We start from the raw sequence: 17,206 nt of genomic DNA, 5'->3' as shown, positions 1-17,206 counted from the left end.
CCAAAAAAAAAAGAAGAAAAAAAATTTCAGATATAAAGGGATTCTAAGCCTTTTGTGTATATGGTATTAATTTTTGAAATTTGTTATGTTTGTGGCCCGCGTAGCAGGTTTTTAAAAATTTATTTATTTAATTATTATATTTTGGTACTGGAGATTGAACTCAGGGACACATAACCACTGAGCCACATCTCCAGCCCTATTTGAATTTTATTTAGACACAGGGTCTCACTGAGTTCCTTAGCCCCTCAACATTGCTGAGGCTGGCTTTAAACTCCTAATCCTCGTGCCTCAGCCTCCTGAGCAGCTGGGAGTATAGGCATGCACCGCTTCGCCCCGCCCTAGGTTTTTAAATAAACATTCTGTTGTGGAAGAAAGTTCTGTAATGTTGAGTGCTACATATTTCTATGAAACTAATGTGCATAGCATTCTATGGATGACTAATTTCTTTCAATTTTGCTATTATCTGTGCTTATAAAAAACATCTTTAGCCAGGTGTGGTGGTACACATCTGTAACCTCAACTACTTGGGATGCTGAGGCAGGAGGATCACAAGTTCAAAGCCAGCCTCAGCAACTTATTGAGGCCCTAAACATCTTAGCGAGATCATGTTTCAAAATAAAAAATGGGCTGAGGATGTGACTCAGAGGTTAAGCACCCTTCAGTTCAATCCCTAGTACCAAACCAACTCAAACCAAGCAAAAACTCCCTTTGTATCTGTCTCTGTTACTTCACATTAATGTACTTTAGAAAAGTATATCCTTTTTAATTTAGAGTCAAGATTGATTGGTTCAGTTTACAGTCTAAGTATAGTGTGTGATTTATATTTGTATCACGTGTGTCCTTGAATATTCTGGTTATATTAGCAAATTTAAAAGCACTGGGTATTAGCAAATTTAAAAACAGTCCTGTGGTTGAAAATTGCTATCTCCTCCTTCTGATTTTCAGTTTTGAATTATGAGTGAAATTTAGTCACCATTTTTTGTTCTTTTGGAGAGTTACCTATTCATATTTTTAGCCCATTTTTCTTCTAGACTCTTCATCATCTTTCTTATTGCTATATAAAATTCCTCTTTTGCTACATGTGGCACATTGAAGAGACTTACAGTTTGCATACTACTTGGATACTTATTGTTTGACTTCTTTCAAAATGTCATTTGCTTTAGAAATGGATGATGGACCTTCTCGAAGAGATCATTTCATGAGAAGTGGATTTGCCTCAGGGAGGAGTTTGGGAAACAGAGGTAAGATCTTTGTTTTTCTTTAATCTCCAGGACTTTTGGATAATGGAATGGCTTTCATAGCTGTTTGGTGCAAAGCTAAGTATTTTATAACTCCATGTATAGTAGTTTTTGTTGGGATAATGAGTTCATCATTTTTTGAAATGTAAATATTCTTTTTGCTGTTTTATTTCTTTGGGGGGTAGTAGGACATAATTAAATTGATTGGACAGATAGATTAGTTAACAGATTGGTTGGGCAGATGCTCCACATAGCTATCTCTTAATTTATGATTATTGATTTCTTACAATTCTTATAATTAACATGGGAGGAATGTAAAAAGCTTTACAGATCCAGATGAGGAGGACTCTTTCTTGATATATATCATCTATATATATTTATTTTTTTGTACCAGGGATTGAACCCAGGGGTGCTTAACCACCTTTTTAATTTTGAGACAGGGTCTCACTAGTTTGCTCAGGGCCTTGCTAAGTTACTAAGGGTGGTTGCACTTGCCATCCTCCTGCCTCAGCCTCCTGAGCTGGGATTACAGGCATGAGTTTTGTATTTCTTAAGAAAAGGCATTATGGGAAACATTTCTATTAGTTCATTAGTATTAGGTTTATGAGGTTATTTTACCAAGCTTGGGTTCTTAAATTTTACTTTTAGAATTGCCAACATTTTATTTGACAGCTGGTAACACAGTGAGATACCTTCCTATAATCCGTTTTTAAAAACTTCATAGTAAAATGCTGAAAATGTTCTAAATCATTTTTTATAGTGCAATAACATAATTAGAAACTCAAAAATCTGTATGACTTTCTTGGCATGGTAGCTAATTCCTGTAATCTTAATGACTTGGGAGACTGAGGTAGGAGGATTGCAAGATTGAGGCCAGCCTGGGCAACTTAGCAAGACCCTGTCTCAAAATAAAAAAAGGGTTGGGGATGTAGCTCAGTGGTAGAGGACCACTGTGTTTAATTTCTGATACCAAAAAAAAAAAAAAAAAAGAGAAAATTATTTATTTTAGGGGATTCCATAGCTAGGGCTATTTAGTACTTTTAAACATGCATAATACTTCTCCTTAAATTTATCTTTGAAAGATTTTATTATATTTCCAATTCCTTTTTCATCATTGGAATCTTAAAGTTAATATGTGTTATTTCATTTGACATTTGGAAAACATAGTTTCTATTTAGATACAATGAACACAAATTTGAATTTTATATTTGGATATGGTCCTTCTAGTTGACTTAATTTATATTTTAAATATGCATACATATCTTGCTTTTAAAGCCTACATGTCAAGGTATGCTGATTTGGATCATGTAATAATTGTCGCAAGAGGTTCAGATGTGGGCTTTGTTAACTATTACTAACAATAAAAATAATAAATACCTTAATAGTATACTTAAGAATATTTTAATATTTAATATTTTAATATGTTAATATATTTAGATAAGCTCTTCAAAAATTATAATTTTAAAATTTAGCTTATGTGATACTTTTTGATGTAGACTTCTGTTGTTGAATAGATCCCTTTTCAATGACAAAACCACCACTTAGATTTTATCACAAATCATTTTTATATATTTAAAGTTGAAATACACATTAAATCCTGATGAGAATTCTTCTGAATGTCAGTACTTTAAAAAGTTATTTTTATACTATATATACAATCAGAAATTCCTAGACCCACGAGTATTACTTCTTTTCCTTATAATTTGTCTGACATATTGCTTCAATCTCTGGTAATTTTTCTGAGTATAAGTTGTACATTTAGTAAAGTGTTTTTTAAAATTGTCTTAATTACCTAACATTCACTTTTCATGTTCTGTGGAGTATGGCTAAGCAGCTTTAAATTCTTGAATCACATACATCTTTAAGATCTGATGAAGGGGTTGGGGATGTGGCTCAAGCGGTAGCGTGCTTGTCTGGCATGCGTGCGGCCCGGGTTCGATCCTCAGCACCACATACCAACAAAGATGTTGTGTCTGCCGATAACTAAAAAAATAAATAAATATTAAAAAAAAAAAAAAAAAAGATCTGATGAAAATACTCAGTCGGACATATACAAGTTTGCACTGATTTTAGGAATTTCATAGAGTATTATAGAGATAGGTACAGTAATTTATAAGAATCTCAGGGAATAGATAAAATTTTCCCGGTGATATTTTAGAATGTCAGTTATGTTGTTTTGGAAGTTTCTAGTGGTTCTTCTTTCCTTCCTCTTTTTCTTTCTCAGTTTTTTTTTATCTTCTATGCTCCTTGACATTGCATTTCTACCCTTAAGTAGCTGTTGTTTTTGAGATGGGGTCTTACTATATTACTAAGACTGGTCTTAAATTGCTGGGCTCAAGTGATTCTCCTGCCTTAGTCTCCTGAGTAGCTGGAACTACATGTGTATGCCATGGTGCCTGGCCAAGATTTTTATAATTTAGTGGTACAGAAATATGTGAAAAGAAGTATTACTAAAAAGAGGTACAGATAGTTTATTATTGGGAATGTGGAGGAAGGATTATGACTGGAGTGCTGAAGGGCTTTACAGAAAAATTTATCTTCTGAAGGATGAAAAGAATTCTAGTAGGAAAACTAGGAAAGCAAGGAATACTATTCCAAAAGAATAGTAAAAAAATAGTATTCCAAATACTATTCATAGCATGTATGAAAGTACACAATACTAGAAGTTCACAGTGTGAAGTAGGAGAACTTATTTGGTGTGATTTAAAATGTTGGTTGTTCAGAATTATGTAGTGGGAAATAAAGCTACAAATGTTAATACAGGCAAATAGTAGTAAGACACAAGAAGATGTGAAGTTGAGTTGTATTTGAAAGCTGCTTTTCTTTAGTCCCTAATTTTAATTTTACTAGTATTAGTATTATTATTAATAAATAGAGCAGTTAAAAATCAGAATAAGAGTAAAAAGTTTTCAATAGCAATAACTCTCACAGGGACAGAGTATAACAACAAGGTCTGTCAAGGTGAACATTCAGCATATACAAAATCATGAAGTTTGTTTTCTGGTTAAAGGACTCCAGTAAAATAACAAATAGTAGAAAACCTGTATTTCACTAGCAGTAGATTTATGTTTGTATATTGGTTTTGTTATTTTTTTAAAAAGCTGCAATTAATTTTAAGTTCTTATACTGTTCTTTTCCTGTCCTTGAAAAATCCTTTTACCCCAAAGATTTATTTTATCCCCATTTTTTATTTTTTCTGGGTGCAGCTGATAAACTTGACACAAGGCAAAAATCTTAGTACAGCCTGAATGAATTCTCATTCAATATCTGTATGTATAGTTAGTTGTATATGGTTTTTCTTAGTTTAAAGGGGTAACTACTGAGCCACATCACCAGCCACATCAATGACAGGCTCTTGCTGATTTGCTTAGGGTCTCACTAAGTTACTGAGGCTGGCTTTGACCGTGTTTACCCTCCTGCTTCAGTCTACTGAGTTACTGGGATTACAGGCATATGCCAACACTGATGTGTTTAATTCTATGTTAAACAGTTTGTCTAAACTTTTCAGATGCTGGCGAGTCTAATAAAAGAGAGAATACACCCACAGTGGGCAGTTTTGGAGTTGGAAAAGGTTTTGGAAACAGAGGTAGGTATTTGCTTCTGATACCTTAATAATAAAAACTTGAGTTAATCTCAAAATTTTCAGTTTTTGGTTCATAATTCCCTCTAATATACATAGAAAGTATTTGTCTTTTTCAAGAATTTGTGTTTGTCCTTTTTCAAGAGGATCACAAGGAAGTGAGTGCTTTTACTTTTCTAGTTGTAGTTTAAAATAGCAGTTTGTGCTGCTTTGGATGTTTATGCATTTTTTTTAACTGTTTCCTGCTCCCCCAAACAGCCATGTTCCTTGCTGCAACTTCTCTTCAGGTGGATTCACCCTACTCATGAATCCCAGTTCTTTAATACTCGCCATCCTCTACCAAGAAATCCATCTTAGACGATTCTGAGTACCCATTTTTAGTTGAGCCAGTAACCAGTAGTTTGAAATTATATTTTTTCCTTAAGAACTTAAAAAAATTATAATTCAGACAGAATTTATGATCAAATCTAATAATGAGTAGGTGGGAGACTTTCCCAAGATTTGGGAAACTTAGCACTGACTTTTCTTAGAGGAAGAATGAGGAGGGAGCAGCACTTGTAGAAGGCTTTAGAATATAGTCTTTTCTCAAGCATCTTCAAACACTGCAAATATTTAGATGAATGAAATAATTCAAATTAGATTTTGTGGAACTATATTCTTTCTCTAGAGATTATCTTTATATATTTTAAGATAATATATCTGTTCCAGGAAAAATTCTTCTGTTATTCAATCATATAGCAAGGTTATAGGGTACCTGGTTTTTTATATACTAGCTTTGTATTAAATTTTTATGGAATTTTCTTGCTGGAATGGACCTTAGATTCTGTTTAGTAATGTTAAGAGATGTTAAGTGAGGGGCTGGGATTGTGACTCAGCAGTAGAGTGCTTGCCTCACACGTGTGAGACCCTGGGTTTGATCCTCAGTACCACATAAAAATAAGTAAGTGAAATAAAAGTATTGTGTCGAACTACAACAACAACATCATCATCATCATCATCATCATCATCATCATCATAATAAAAGAGAGATGTTAAGTGGCTACACACACACACACACACAATTTTGTGTGTAAGTTGGGTAGCTATCTAAATAGTAATTAGTTAGTCCTTGTATTAATGGAAGCCCAAATGTAACATACTTAAGTATTTTTTCATTTACATACCAATTGGCAGGCATTCCATATTGACATTTAGTTTTAAAGGTATGTATCTTTTTTTTTTTTTTTACTTTTTTTGAGAATGGGGGTTATGGTATGTTGCCCAGGCTGGTCTCAATCTCATAGGCTCCAGTGATCAGCCTATTATAGCCTTAGCCTCTCAAGTAGCTGAGACTGTAGGCCTGAACCATCATGCCTGACTCCCTGAGTATCTTTGCATTAAAGGTAATTTTATTAAGATTCAACATTTTTTAGTTTTATGGAAGATTATGGATGAATTTTCCTTAAATTAATTTTAAAGACAGTCTTTTATGCTCCAGAGATGTATAAATCTTAGACATAGGTGTTTATGAAATGACAAATTTGAAAGCAGATCTTGATGAAAGACGTTGTTGTTGTTAAATTGTAAACTAGAAAAATTAACAGGATTTCCATGTTACTGAGAAGGGAAAAATTATCATGCATTGGATTATAATTTAGTTGTCTTTTGGTAGATGAAGAAATTGTGAGTTAATTTGTAAAATTTAAATTTTTTTGTATTTTGAAAAGAAAGCTTATAGTTGTTATATTGTTACCCGTGTCTTGCCACGTACACACTGAGGAATATAGGACATTTGGTGAAACATAAAATTGGCTTTAAAAAAAAAATGATGTTTTTGACCTTAAGATAATGGATCTGATAAACTTGACACTAGGCAAAAATCTTAGTACAGCCTGAATGAATTCTCATTCAATATCTATATGTATAGTTAGTTGTATATAGTTTATCTTAGTTTAAAGGGGTACCATAACTCGTCTCTGCAAAGGTGATATTTTTAAAGCATAGAAGTATAGGAAATTGCTTTCAAAAGTTTGCAAGTTTCATTTTATATTGTGTTTAGGTTTTTCAAATAACAAATTTGAAGAAGGTAATAGCTCTGGTTTCTGGAAAGGTAAGTTCATTGTTTTTGTAGTAACTTCAAAAAGTGTTAACATTAAGAGCACATGCTAAAGAGAAATTAAGTATTTTAATCTGGACTAGATGTAATTTGTTTAAAGCCAGTTTTTATTTATGAAGCAGCTATATCTCTGGATCTTGCCAAAGAATTATTGGTTTGTAGATAAAGAATTCAGGCCTCCTAATTTGGCCTATTGCCACCTGCCTCAGTAAATCTGAGAGTACAACTTTTGAATGCTGTGCTACCTTTAGAAAAAAAATGGGATAGTAGAAAGAGCAAATTCAGAATTACAGTTACTCTCCATATATAAATACAGTTTGGGACCATTTACACTTAAGTCTGTGAGAGAGATTCGTGAATCACTGCTGAAGTTAAAAAAACATTTTTGTCAAAGGTACTGACATTCTGGTTTGGGAGAATAGAATAATGTTATCAGAATATAGACATAATGAACATTGCTTTCCTAAAAATGATTGTGAATATTTGGGTGAGGCTTTGGAACTTGTGTTTAAAAGCATCCCTCATGATTATGATATATCCTTTATTTGATAACCACTGTGTAGAATCTTTATAGCATAATACACTTTGGAGTAATTTGCTACTTGCTAATTGAATGATGGTAGAATAAATTGCTTAATCTTTCTAAAGTCATAGTATTATATTCTGTAGAATGAAGACCATCACCCATTTTATAGGTTGTTAGGCAGATTAAGTAAGAATTCATGTGAAAGAAAAGACAAAACTCAGTAACAGATACATTTGTGGTTGTCTTGTTTTTCTTCATTAAATGTTTGAAGCTTAGGCTAGAAATATAGTTCAGTGGTAGAGTGCTTGTCTAATAGAAATAAAGCCTTGGATTTGGTCCCTAGTACCAAAGTGGGGAGAATAAAGTTTGAGGCTTGATCTTACTAAACTCTTTGATTCCCAAAATCAAAGACTAGACCTGATTACTTAAAAAGTCTTTTGAAATGAGGTTGTATTTTGATATCCCAAACCATTCCCAGTCTCGTTCTCTTTGCTTTTTTCCTTTCCTGTTTAAATGAAAACATACATAACAGAACTAGTATTTATTAGAGAAAAAAATCACCATGTTTTTCTTTACTGTTTCTACTGTTTCTATTCTAACCTCCCAACTTTTAACCCACTGAATGTTTATGATTATTTCCACTTATCCCAAGACCATTCAGTTATCCCAGTTCACTCCTTCCTAGAGATGGTAGGCCAAAGAACTTATGAGCACATATTCCAGTTTCTCCCAGACTTTTCTCCATAGTGGTTCACTTTCTTCTGTTTTCATTCTTAGTTACCCTAAAAGAAAAATAATATAAATAGTTCATATTCTTTTGTTTCTAAAAGTTTTGACAAACTCAGGAGGAGATCATGGTAGAAGTTTTTACTTGTATATACATAGTGTTTTTTTGGCTGTTTTTTCCCCCTGTTGTCTAGTTTTCCTGGGCTGGTATAATGTAGTGATAAGGAGTTCAGGTTTTAGAGTTGGAAACCCTAGATATGAGACCCAGATCCATCTCCTGACAGTTGTATTACCTTGGAAAAAGCAATGAACCTTTTTTAAAATTTCATTTTCTTTAGAATTATACTTCATACGGTTTTTGTGAGAATTTAAAACATTGATACAGTGCTAGGATTTAGCTCAGTGGTACAGTGCTTGCTTAGCATGTGTGAGATCCTGGGTTTGATCCTCAGCTCTGGGAAAAAGAAAAATTAATACAAAACAACAGATGTAGTGGCAGGAGGATTGTTTGAGCCCAGTAGTTCAAGGCTAGCCTAGATACCATAGCCAAGACCCTGCCTAAAAAATTAAATGTTAAAATTAAAATTTAATTAATTAATACAAATAGGTACATTTAGAACAACGATATATATATATTAAGTTCTATTGGGTTATTGTTTTTATATTATATGATAGATTATAACTAATTTCGCATTCATTATCTCATTTTCTTTGCTTTATCTTCTAGCTCTATAGAGATTTTTTTTCTTTTCATATAATAACTTTATTTTGAAATAGTTTGATTCACAAAAAGTTGCCAAAATAGTACGGAGAGTTTTCATATATCCTTTATCCAACTTCTCTGAAGGTCATTATTCTGTTTCACTTCCCAGGGTAGTCAAAATAAATATAGGTTTGTTTTAGGGATATAATTGGTCAAAGAATGTATGTAGGACTCCTTTATTCTTGCCAGATTCCAAATTAATCAGTATCATTTTTTCTTTAAGGCAACAAATGTTATTTATCATCATTATTTTAGGGCCAACCTTTCTTCTAAAATTCTTCATTTTCTGCTTAGCTCCCTTACATTAAATCTTTTCCAAGAAGTTGTCTTGTTAGATGACTCTTTAGGAACACTTGTCATTTGTCTACCACAGCTCAAATAGCCTGTAACTAGACCTCTCAGTTATTATTTTTGGTAAAATTAAAACATTAAATAGATAGTGCTTTTACACAGGAATTTTGCTGATAGCCTACAAACTGTTTGGTTACTTTATATCATTGCTATTAAAGTTTTTAGTTATTAAACATTAATTACATGTACAAAAATCTCTTTTTCTTTCTTTTTTTGGGGGGTATCAGGGATTAAACCCAATGGTGCTTAACCACTGAGCCACATCCCCAGGGTCTCAATGAGTTACTTTGGACCTCACCAGCTTGCTCAACTCAGGATCCTCCTGCTTTAGCCTCCCGAGCCGCTGGGATTATAGGTTCCTGGCTACAAAGATCTCTTGAAACCATAGCTAGTTCTCAAAGTGACTTTGTTGGAATCTTTAGGAAAGCTTAAAGTTATATAAGTAACATAGAACTTTTAAATTTTGAAAACTCATATCTTATTGTCACTCTACTTTTTTTGGAATAAACTCTAGGAGTGGGGCCTGTGCATTTATGTCTGACTAATTCTCCAGGTAACTCCTAGGGGAGCCTCATTCCATTGTTAAAATGCATCCCCCGCTTTTTAGTTGTTGATAGATATTTATTTTATTTATTTTTATGTGGTGCTGAGGATCCAACCCAGTGCCTCACACATGCTAGGCCAGTGTTCTACCACCGAGCCACAACCCCAGACCCTAAAAATCCTGTTTTAATGTTACTTAATAATGTTGTTATAAATAGAAAAGCCAGGATGTCCTTAAATTATTTCGTTAGGATGAATGAGAAGTGGGCATATATATATAATAAAGCATCAGTTTCTCAGTTATTAAAAACAGTAAATGAGAGAAAAATAAGATCATAAATAAAACAGTCATGTATTTCTAGTGGTCTGTGGTTCACATTTGAGAGTCACTTGATAACTGTTTAGATAACTGTTATGAAATTTTTATTTTGGGGCTTGTTTTTAGTAGGATAATACTTGGAAAATAGTGGGTTTTCAATTATATACTTAATGAATAATATTTAGAAACATTAGGCATTTTCCGTTATTAAAATGTTTCAAGAATTAAAATGTAACTTTCCATTGTTAAAATTATTTCAAGAGGGGCCGGGGTTGTAGCTCAGTGGTAGAGCACTTGCCTAGCATGCATGAGGCATTGGGTTTGATCCCTGGCACCACATAAAAATAAAAACAAATAAAATAAAGGTATTGTGTCCATCTACAAGTAAAAAAAGAATATTAGAAAAATTATTTCAAGAAATTAAAATGTTTTATGAAAATGTTTTGTTTTCATACTAATTTATCTGTGACAGTGTTATTTAGATATTATGTTTCTAAAGGAAATTATTTGGATGCTATTCACATGTTTAATTTTTATTCAAGAGTCTACTAATGACTGTGAAGATAATCAAACACGGAACAGAGGGTTTTCCAAGAGAGGCGGTAAGGACAGTGTTTTGGAACAATTTAGACAGGGATACTAAACTGATAAAACTGATTTTTTAGAGAAGTTGAAAAAGAAAAATTCTGGTGGTGAAACCCTTTAAGAAAAATACCTTGGTGCATATGTTTTGAGCATTTAATAATACTTAAGAGAATATTCAGTAGGTGCCCCTTTTTCCACTTTCTAACATCACTAGATATTTTTTCCCCTGAGATTTCAAGAATGTGTTATAAATTACAGAACAGGGATGTTGTGAAATTTCTATCATGGTTAAGATGGAATAGGGGATGTGTTTGTCTTTGAATAGAGTCGCTGGATATTTGGAGGAGAGAAGAAATTTTAGATTAGTTTTTGTTCAAATATAGCAATATTCCACCTTATTCTACTAATTCTACTTTTAATGAATTTGAGATGAAATCGTATAACAATTATCATACTTAATTTTCAGTTATATATGGAGATATGTTGACAAAAGAGCAACAAAACCCATAAAACCCATAGTGAAGTTACTGTAAAATTGCTACAGATGTGTTGATCTATGATTAAAGGGCCCTCTGTTTGGGACAACATAGTAGTTAGATGCATCAGTGTTTTGCTGCAACTTGGGAACATTGTTTTTCCCATTACATGGTTAGCTGGCTGAATGGTAGACTTTCCCTAGTGAAGTTAGCACTGGATTTCAGAATGAGGGAAGGCTGTTTTCTGAATTGAATCTTAGCCCTTTTTAAAATTTTTCATTTTGAGATAGGACTTGCTGAGTTGCTTAGGGTGGAGCAGAAGTTTAAGGAAAAAACAGACCCATCTTTTTGAAATTCTTTTTTTTGAAAGCAATTTTTGACATTAATGAAAAATACTGCCTAGATTTTAAAATTTCTGATTGTTTACAGAGAACAGTGAATAGCTTACATTTATTTTAACTAAATTAGTATGATTCATATTTAAGTGAGGCAGTCAAAAACCATTTTTAAATGTGTGTGCTTGATTATGACTTAAAGACCAGTGTAGAGTGATTAGCAGGGACATAGTCATTTTACAGGGTATTTCTGATTCCCATTCACTGTAGACATATATGAGAAGGGTATTAAGTTAGCATATAGTGATCCCTTAGTAAATGCATGGTTATTGTGAAGCATGGCATGACACAGGTACACATATTAAAAGCATATAATGCAGTAATTTTTTTTGTAAATAAATCACACCTAATGTTCACCAGCATCTAGGTCAGGGAATGGAAATTACTAGCACACAGAAGTCCCCTTTCATGCTTATTTTCACTTACAACACCTCACCTGAAGGTTTACCTTTATTATTTAAAAAAATTTTAAATTTATTCTTTTTATTTAGTTGTCAATTTATATGTGGTGCTGAGAATCAAACCCAGAGCCTCTCACATGGCAAGCACTCTACCTCTGAGCCACAACCCCAGCCAGGTTTACATCTTTTATGACTTCTTAGCAGTGTAGACTAATTTTGTCTGTTTTTATACTCAGTATAAAGGGAATCATACAGTATATACTGTTTAGTGTCTGGCTTTCACTTAAGATCCATTGATCTTGTGAGATCCACTGATATTATTGGTTACAATTTTAGATCATTATCATTGCTGTATAGTATTGTCTGTTTCAACTATTCTAATGATGAATATTTGGATTACTTCTAGTTTTGTGCTATTACAAAAGTATTTCTAGTATTTTGATGACTTTTGGTATATACTCAGAAGTAGAATTGGTATATCATTTGATATAATCAACTTATTCATTTTTAGAAAAAAAAACTTGGTTTGGACTACTGTAATAAAATATTTCAAATAGGGCAATTTATAAGTGACATAAATTTATTTCTCACAGTTTGGTAGGCTGAGAAGTCTAAGATCTAGGCACCAGCAGATTTGATGCCTGGTGAGGACTCATTTACTGTGTTCATAGATTGTGCATTCTCATTCTCTATGTCTTTGCATGATGAAAGGGACACAATGGCTCTTTGGGGCTTTTTTTTTTTTTTTTAAAAGAACATTAATCCTGTTCATAAGGTCTGAGCCCTCAAGACCTAATCACTTCTCTAATGTCCCCTACCTTCTGTCTCATCATCTTGGGAATTAGGATTTGAATGCGAATTTTGGAGGGACGCAGCCATTCAAACCTTAGTAAAAACTTAATGGCATTTTTTGGGGGGATTGCATTGAATCTGTAGATTAATTTGAGGAGAATTAGTTTTTTTGCTATTGTCTGTCTTTCAGTCTGTGAATTTACCCATTTATTTAGGTTTTCTAACCATATTTTGTAGTTTTCACTGCTGAGTCCTCATACATGTTCCTATACTTGAGTTTTTGATATTTTGTGATGCATATAATTTTTATTGAGCTAACACTTCATGTAACATTAAGCATTTTTAATTAAAAAATTTATATATATATTTTTAGTTGTAGCTGGACACAATATATTTATTTATTTTTATGTAGTGCTGAGGATCGAACCCAGTGCCTCTCACATGCTGGGTAAGCACTCTACTGCTGAGCCACAACCCTAGCCCCTAACATTCACCATTTTAAAGTGTACACCTCAATGGTTTTAAATACATTCATTCTGTTGTGAAACTATTTTCACTATTTCCAGAACATTTTTTTCTCCCCCAAAAGAAATCTTATACAGGTTAGCGCTTAATCCCATTTGCCCCTCTCCCCATATCTTCTAGTCTACTTCCTGTGGATTTGCTGATTCTAGATATTTCATGTAGATGAAATAATTCAGTATGTGGTCTTGTGTGTCTGGCACACACGTTTGCTTGGCATAATATTTTGAAGATTTATCCATGGTGAAGTAGATGATAATATTTATTCTTTTTAATGGTTGAATAATATTCCTGTATGGATATATCACATTTTGTTTATTCTTCAGTGAAGAAATTTGGGTTGCTTCCATGACTAATATTGCTATAAACATTTATGTACAAGTTTTTATATGAACACATGGTAACTTTTGTGTTTAACTTTTTAATGAAAAAATTCAATTGTTCCAGCAATTCAAATTGTTTTCCATAGCAGTTGCATCATTTTACATTCCCTCTCTCAATGTATGAGGGTTCCAGTTTTTCCACACCCTTACCAATACTAATTGTGGTGGTTATGATTTGCTTTTTATGGTGACTGTAATGTGGAACAGTTTTCCAGTGTGTTTATTGGACATTTGTGAATCTTTGGAGAAATGCCTGTTCAGATCATTTTAACAATTGGGTAATTTTATTTTTTTTGGTGTTCTGAGATTATGTACATATTCTCAATATGAGTGTCATCGGATACATGGTTTGCAGGTATTTTCTCTCCTTTTGGGTTGTCTTCATCATCTTGTTGTATTTTCTGAAGCCCAGAAGTTGACATTCTTTGCAGTCTAACTTATCTTTTTTTTTTCTTTCCCTTTTGTTGCTTGTGCTTTGAGGTGTCATCTAGAAACTGTTGCCTAATCTGAGGAGTCAGATTTTTGCCTATGTTTCTTTCCAAAATTTTGTAGTTGTAACTCTTATCTTTGATCCATTTTGAGTTCATTTTCATTTATAGTGTGAAGTTGGATGTGATTATTTTGCCTGTGGATATCCAGTATTCTCAGCATCATTTGTTGCTCTTATATAGATGTGTCTAGGTGCCAATCTGTTTTGGTTTATCTTCCTTTGAGTTGAGCTTCTTGGGTATGTAGATTGATATAATTAGATTTGGAAAAATTTTAGTTGTTGTTTTTGTGAAACCATAATAGAATCTTGCCATTTAACTATTTTAAAGTATACAGTTTGTGACATTAAGTACATTCAAGTGTGTGCAACCATTACCACTTTCATCACCCAAAGAGAAACTCTGTATCCGGTAGGCAGTTAACTCCCCATACCCAATCTCTGGTAGCCTCTATTCTACATTCTTATAAAATTTGCTTGTTCTAGATATTTCTTACAAGTGGAATTATACATTATTTGTCCTGTTGTGTATAACGTATTTCATTTAGTTCCATATTTTCAATGTTCATTCAGGTTGTTGCATGTATCAGAGTTACATTCCTTTTTATGGTGAAATAATATTCCATTTTACATCTTTACCATATTTTGTTTATCCATTCATCTGTTGATGGACACTTGCATTGTTTTCTGTTTTCGGTCATTGAGAAAATAATATTGAACATTCATCTATTTGAATCCCTGTTTTTAAGTCTTTTGGTTATGTAACTTAGAGGTGGAGTTGCCAAGAAATGGGACCAGGGTAAGTTAAAATGCTACAAAATTTCCTTTTTTTCCCCCCTAAATGTTCCCTGAATTGTTGCAAACCTTTGATTCATTATTAGAGTTGGAAAAAATTCCAAAATTTTTGTTCATTTTTTTCTTGCCTTTTTGGAGTAGTCAAAATCTGGAGTTGCTTTGTTCATTGATGTTAGTAGTGGTGCATATTACACCACATTTTTCCATTTTATTTGTTTGATAGTGTATAAAAACAATTGAATTTTATATATCACAGGTTTATATATTGACCTCATTAAATAAATTTATGGTAAGTACTTTTCTTAAATATGTTCATATTTCTTTTAACCAGACATTTTTTTTCTGAAGATTGTTACCAAACATCTTCTGGAATTATAAGAGATTGTCAGTGCTCCCTTATAAAATGCAGAATACGGGCTGGGGTTGTGGCTCAGTGGTAGAGTGCTTGCCTAGCATGTGTGAAGCACTGGGTTTGATTCTCAGTACCACATACAAATAAATAAAATAAAGGTCCATCAACAACTTAAGAGTATACCTCCAGAAGGACTCCTGTTACTTTAAAAATATGTTAAGGTCTTATGGGGGTGTAACAGTGATAGATTATCTACCTGGCATGTAGGAGGCTCTGGGTTTGATCTGCAGCACTGCTCCTCCAACAATTGGTGTTATTTTATGAAAATGGCATTAAAAGTGGTTAATTTCAAAATATTTCAATGATGCAGAATGGTAAAGAATATTTTATTACAAACATTTTGTATGTTACTACCCAGATTTAAAAAATGTTATGTCATATTTTTTTCAAAGCCATTAAAAATTAGAATTGTTAGCCTAAAGGATGGTTTAACTTTACATTTTATGTTGATATCTTCCCAGATATAATGTATTTTGATACATATTATATATACTTCCTATCTGTATTTTTATAGAAGGTTAAAAATACGCCTATGTTTTATGACATCTTTATTCATAATTTTTCAGATTTTTGTGTTGAAAGTGTGGCTGTAGTTCATTTATTTTTTGGGGTACAGGGGATTGAACTCAGGGGCACTTGGCCACTGAGCCACATCTACAGCCCTATTTTATATTTTATTTAGAGACAGGGTCTCACTGAGTTGTTTAGCATCTCACCTTTGCTGAGGCTGGCTTTGAATTTGTGATCTGCCTGCCCCAGCCTCCCAAGCTGATGGGAGGCGTGGGCCATCTCACCTTGCCTAGTTCATTTATTTTTAACTTTGTATCTTATTCTTTCTTTCATCCTATTTATTTCAACAAGGATAATTTTTAAGATTATATAGGATACAGGGAGTTTCTGCCTTCCCTGAAAACAAGGCTGTGCAGAATTGATTCTATGTAATACTCATGTTGTTTTCATCTCTAGTTATTAGTCTTATTATATAACTCAGAATAGGCTTCAACTCTGAAGGGAAAGAGCATATTTCTTTAAATGTGTGAGTTTTTTCTCTGTGGGGGTTATTAAGAGATATATATATATATATATATATGAAAGATGCTGAGGCATTACACAGGCTAAGACAGGGAAGGTAGATTTAAAAGGACTCATTTTGTATTTACAAAAAAGAGTAGTGATTAAAATAAAAAACAGTGCATGGGTTGGACAGATTAAACAGATGAATATTCAAATCAAAAGAGTTGAGGAAATTTCTAACTTGTAAATGGAAAATGTGAAAGTACTTAACAAATATGGAAGATAAAATATAAATTGTTCAACCTAAGTGGTTTTCATTTTATTACATTTTAAAATTTTATATGTATATTTTATACTCTTACAAAGTAACTTATACCTTAAAAAACAGAATCCAGAATATATACTTTTTTTTTTTTTTAATTCAGATATACCCTGACAAGCTTTCTTAAAAGATAATGGGAGCTGAGGTTGTGGCTCACTGGTAGAGTCTTGCCTGGCATGCGTGAGGCACTGGGTTGAATCCCTAGCACTGCATAAAAATAAACAAATAAATAAATGTATTGTGTCTATCTACAACTAAAATAATAATAATAATAATGGCACAGGGCTGGGGTTGTGGCCCAGTGGTAGAGCACTTGCCTCACGCATGTGAGGCATTGAGTTTGATCCTCAGCACCACATAAAATAAATAAATAAATAAAATTAAAGGCATTGTGTTTATCTACAACTTAAAAAAAATTAAAAACTATAATAGCACAAATAAGTAATTTAGAATATAAAAGCAACTTGATATACACTGTTGA

General features: G+C 32.8%; 1 protein-coding gene across 6 annotated transcripts in view; it reads left to right on the top strand.

Moving 5' to 3' along the window:
- The window catches only part of Ddx4 (DEAD-box helicase 4), a 56,572-nt gene that overhangs the window by 11,872 nt on the left and 27,494 nt on the right, over positions 1-17,206 (top strand). For 4 of the 6 annotated variants that reach the window (XM_015497374.2, XM_048799982.1, XM_015497373.1 and 1 more), the window contains 4 exons: positions 1,164-1,241; positions 4,747-4,824; positions 6,857-6,907; positions 10,684-10,743. In XM_015497374.2, coding sequence (XP_015352860.1) covers positions 1,164-1,241; positions 4,747-4,824; positions 6,857-6,907; positions 10,684-10,743 — 267 coding nt within the window. The remainder of the gene's footprint in view (positions 1-1,163; positions 1,242-4,746; positions 4,825-6,856; positions 6,908-10,683; positions 10,744-17,206) is intronic. The other 2 variants (XM_048799981.1, XM_015497376.1) reach the window with 2 other exon arrangements.

The sequence above is a fragment of the Marmota marmota genome, unplaced genomic scaffold (genome assembly GCF_001458135.2).
Source record: "Marmota marmota marmota unplaced genomic scaffold, marMar, whole genome shotgun sequence".
In the NCBI taxonomy this organism is placed as follows: domain Eukaryota; kingdom Metazoa; phylum Chordata; class Mammalia; order Rodentia; family Sciuridae; genus Marmota; species Marmota marmota.
This window is presented reverse-complemented; position numbering and strand designations above follow the sequence as displayed.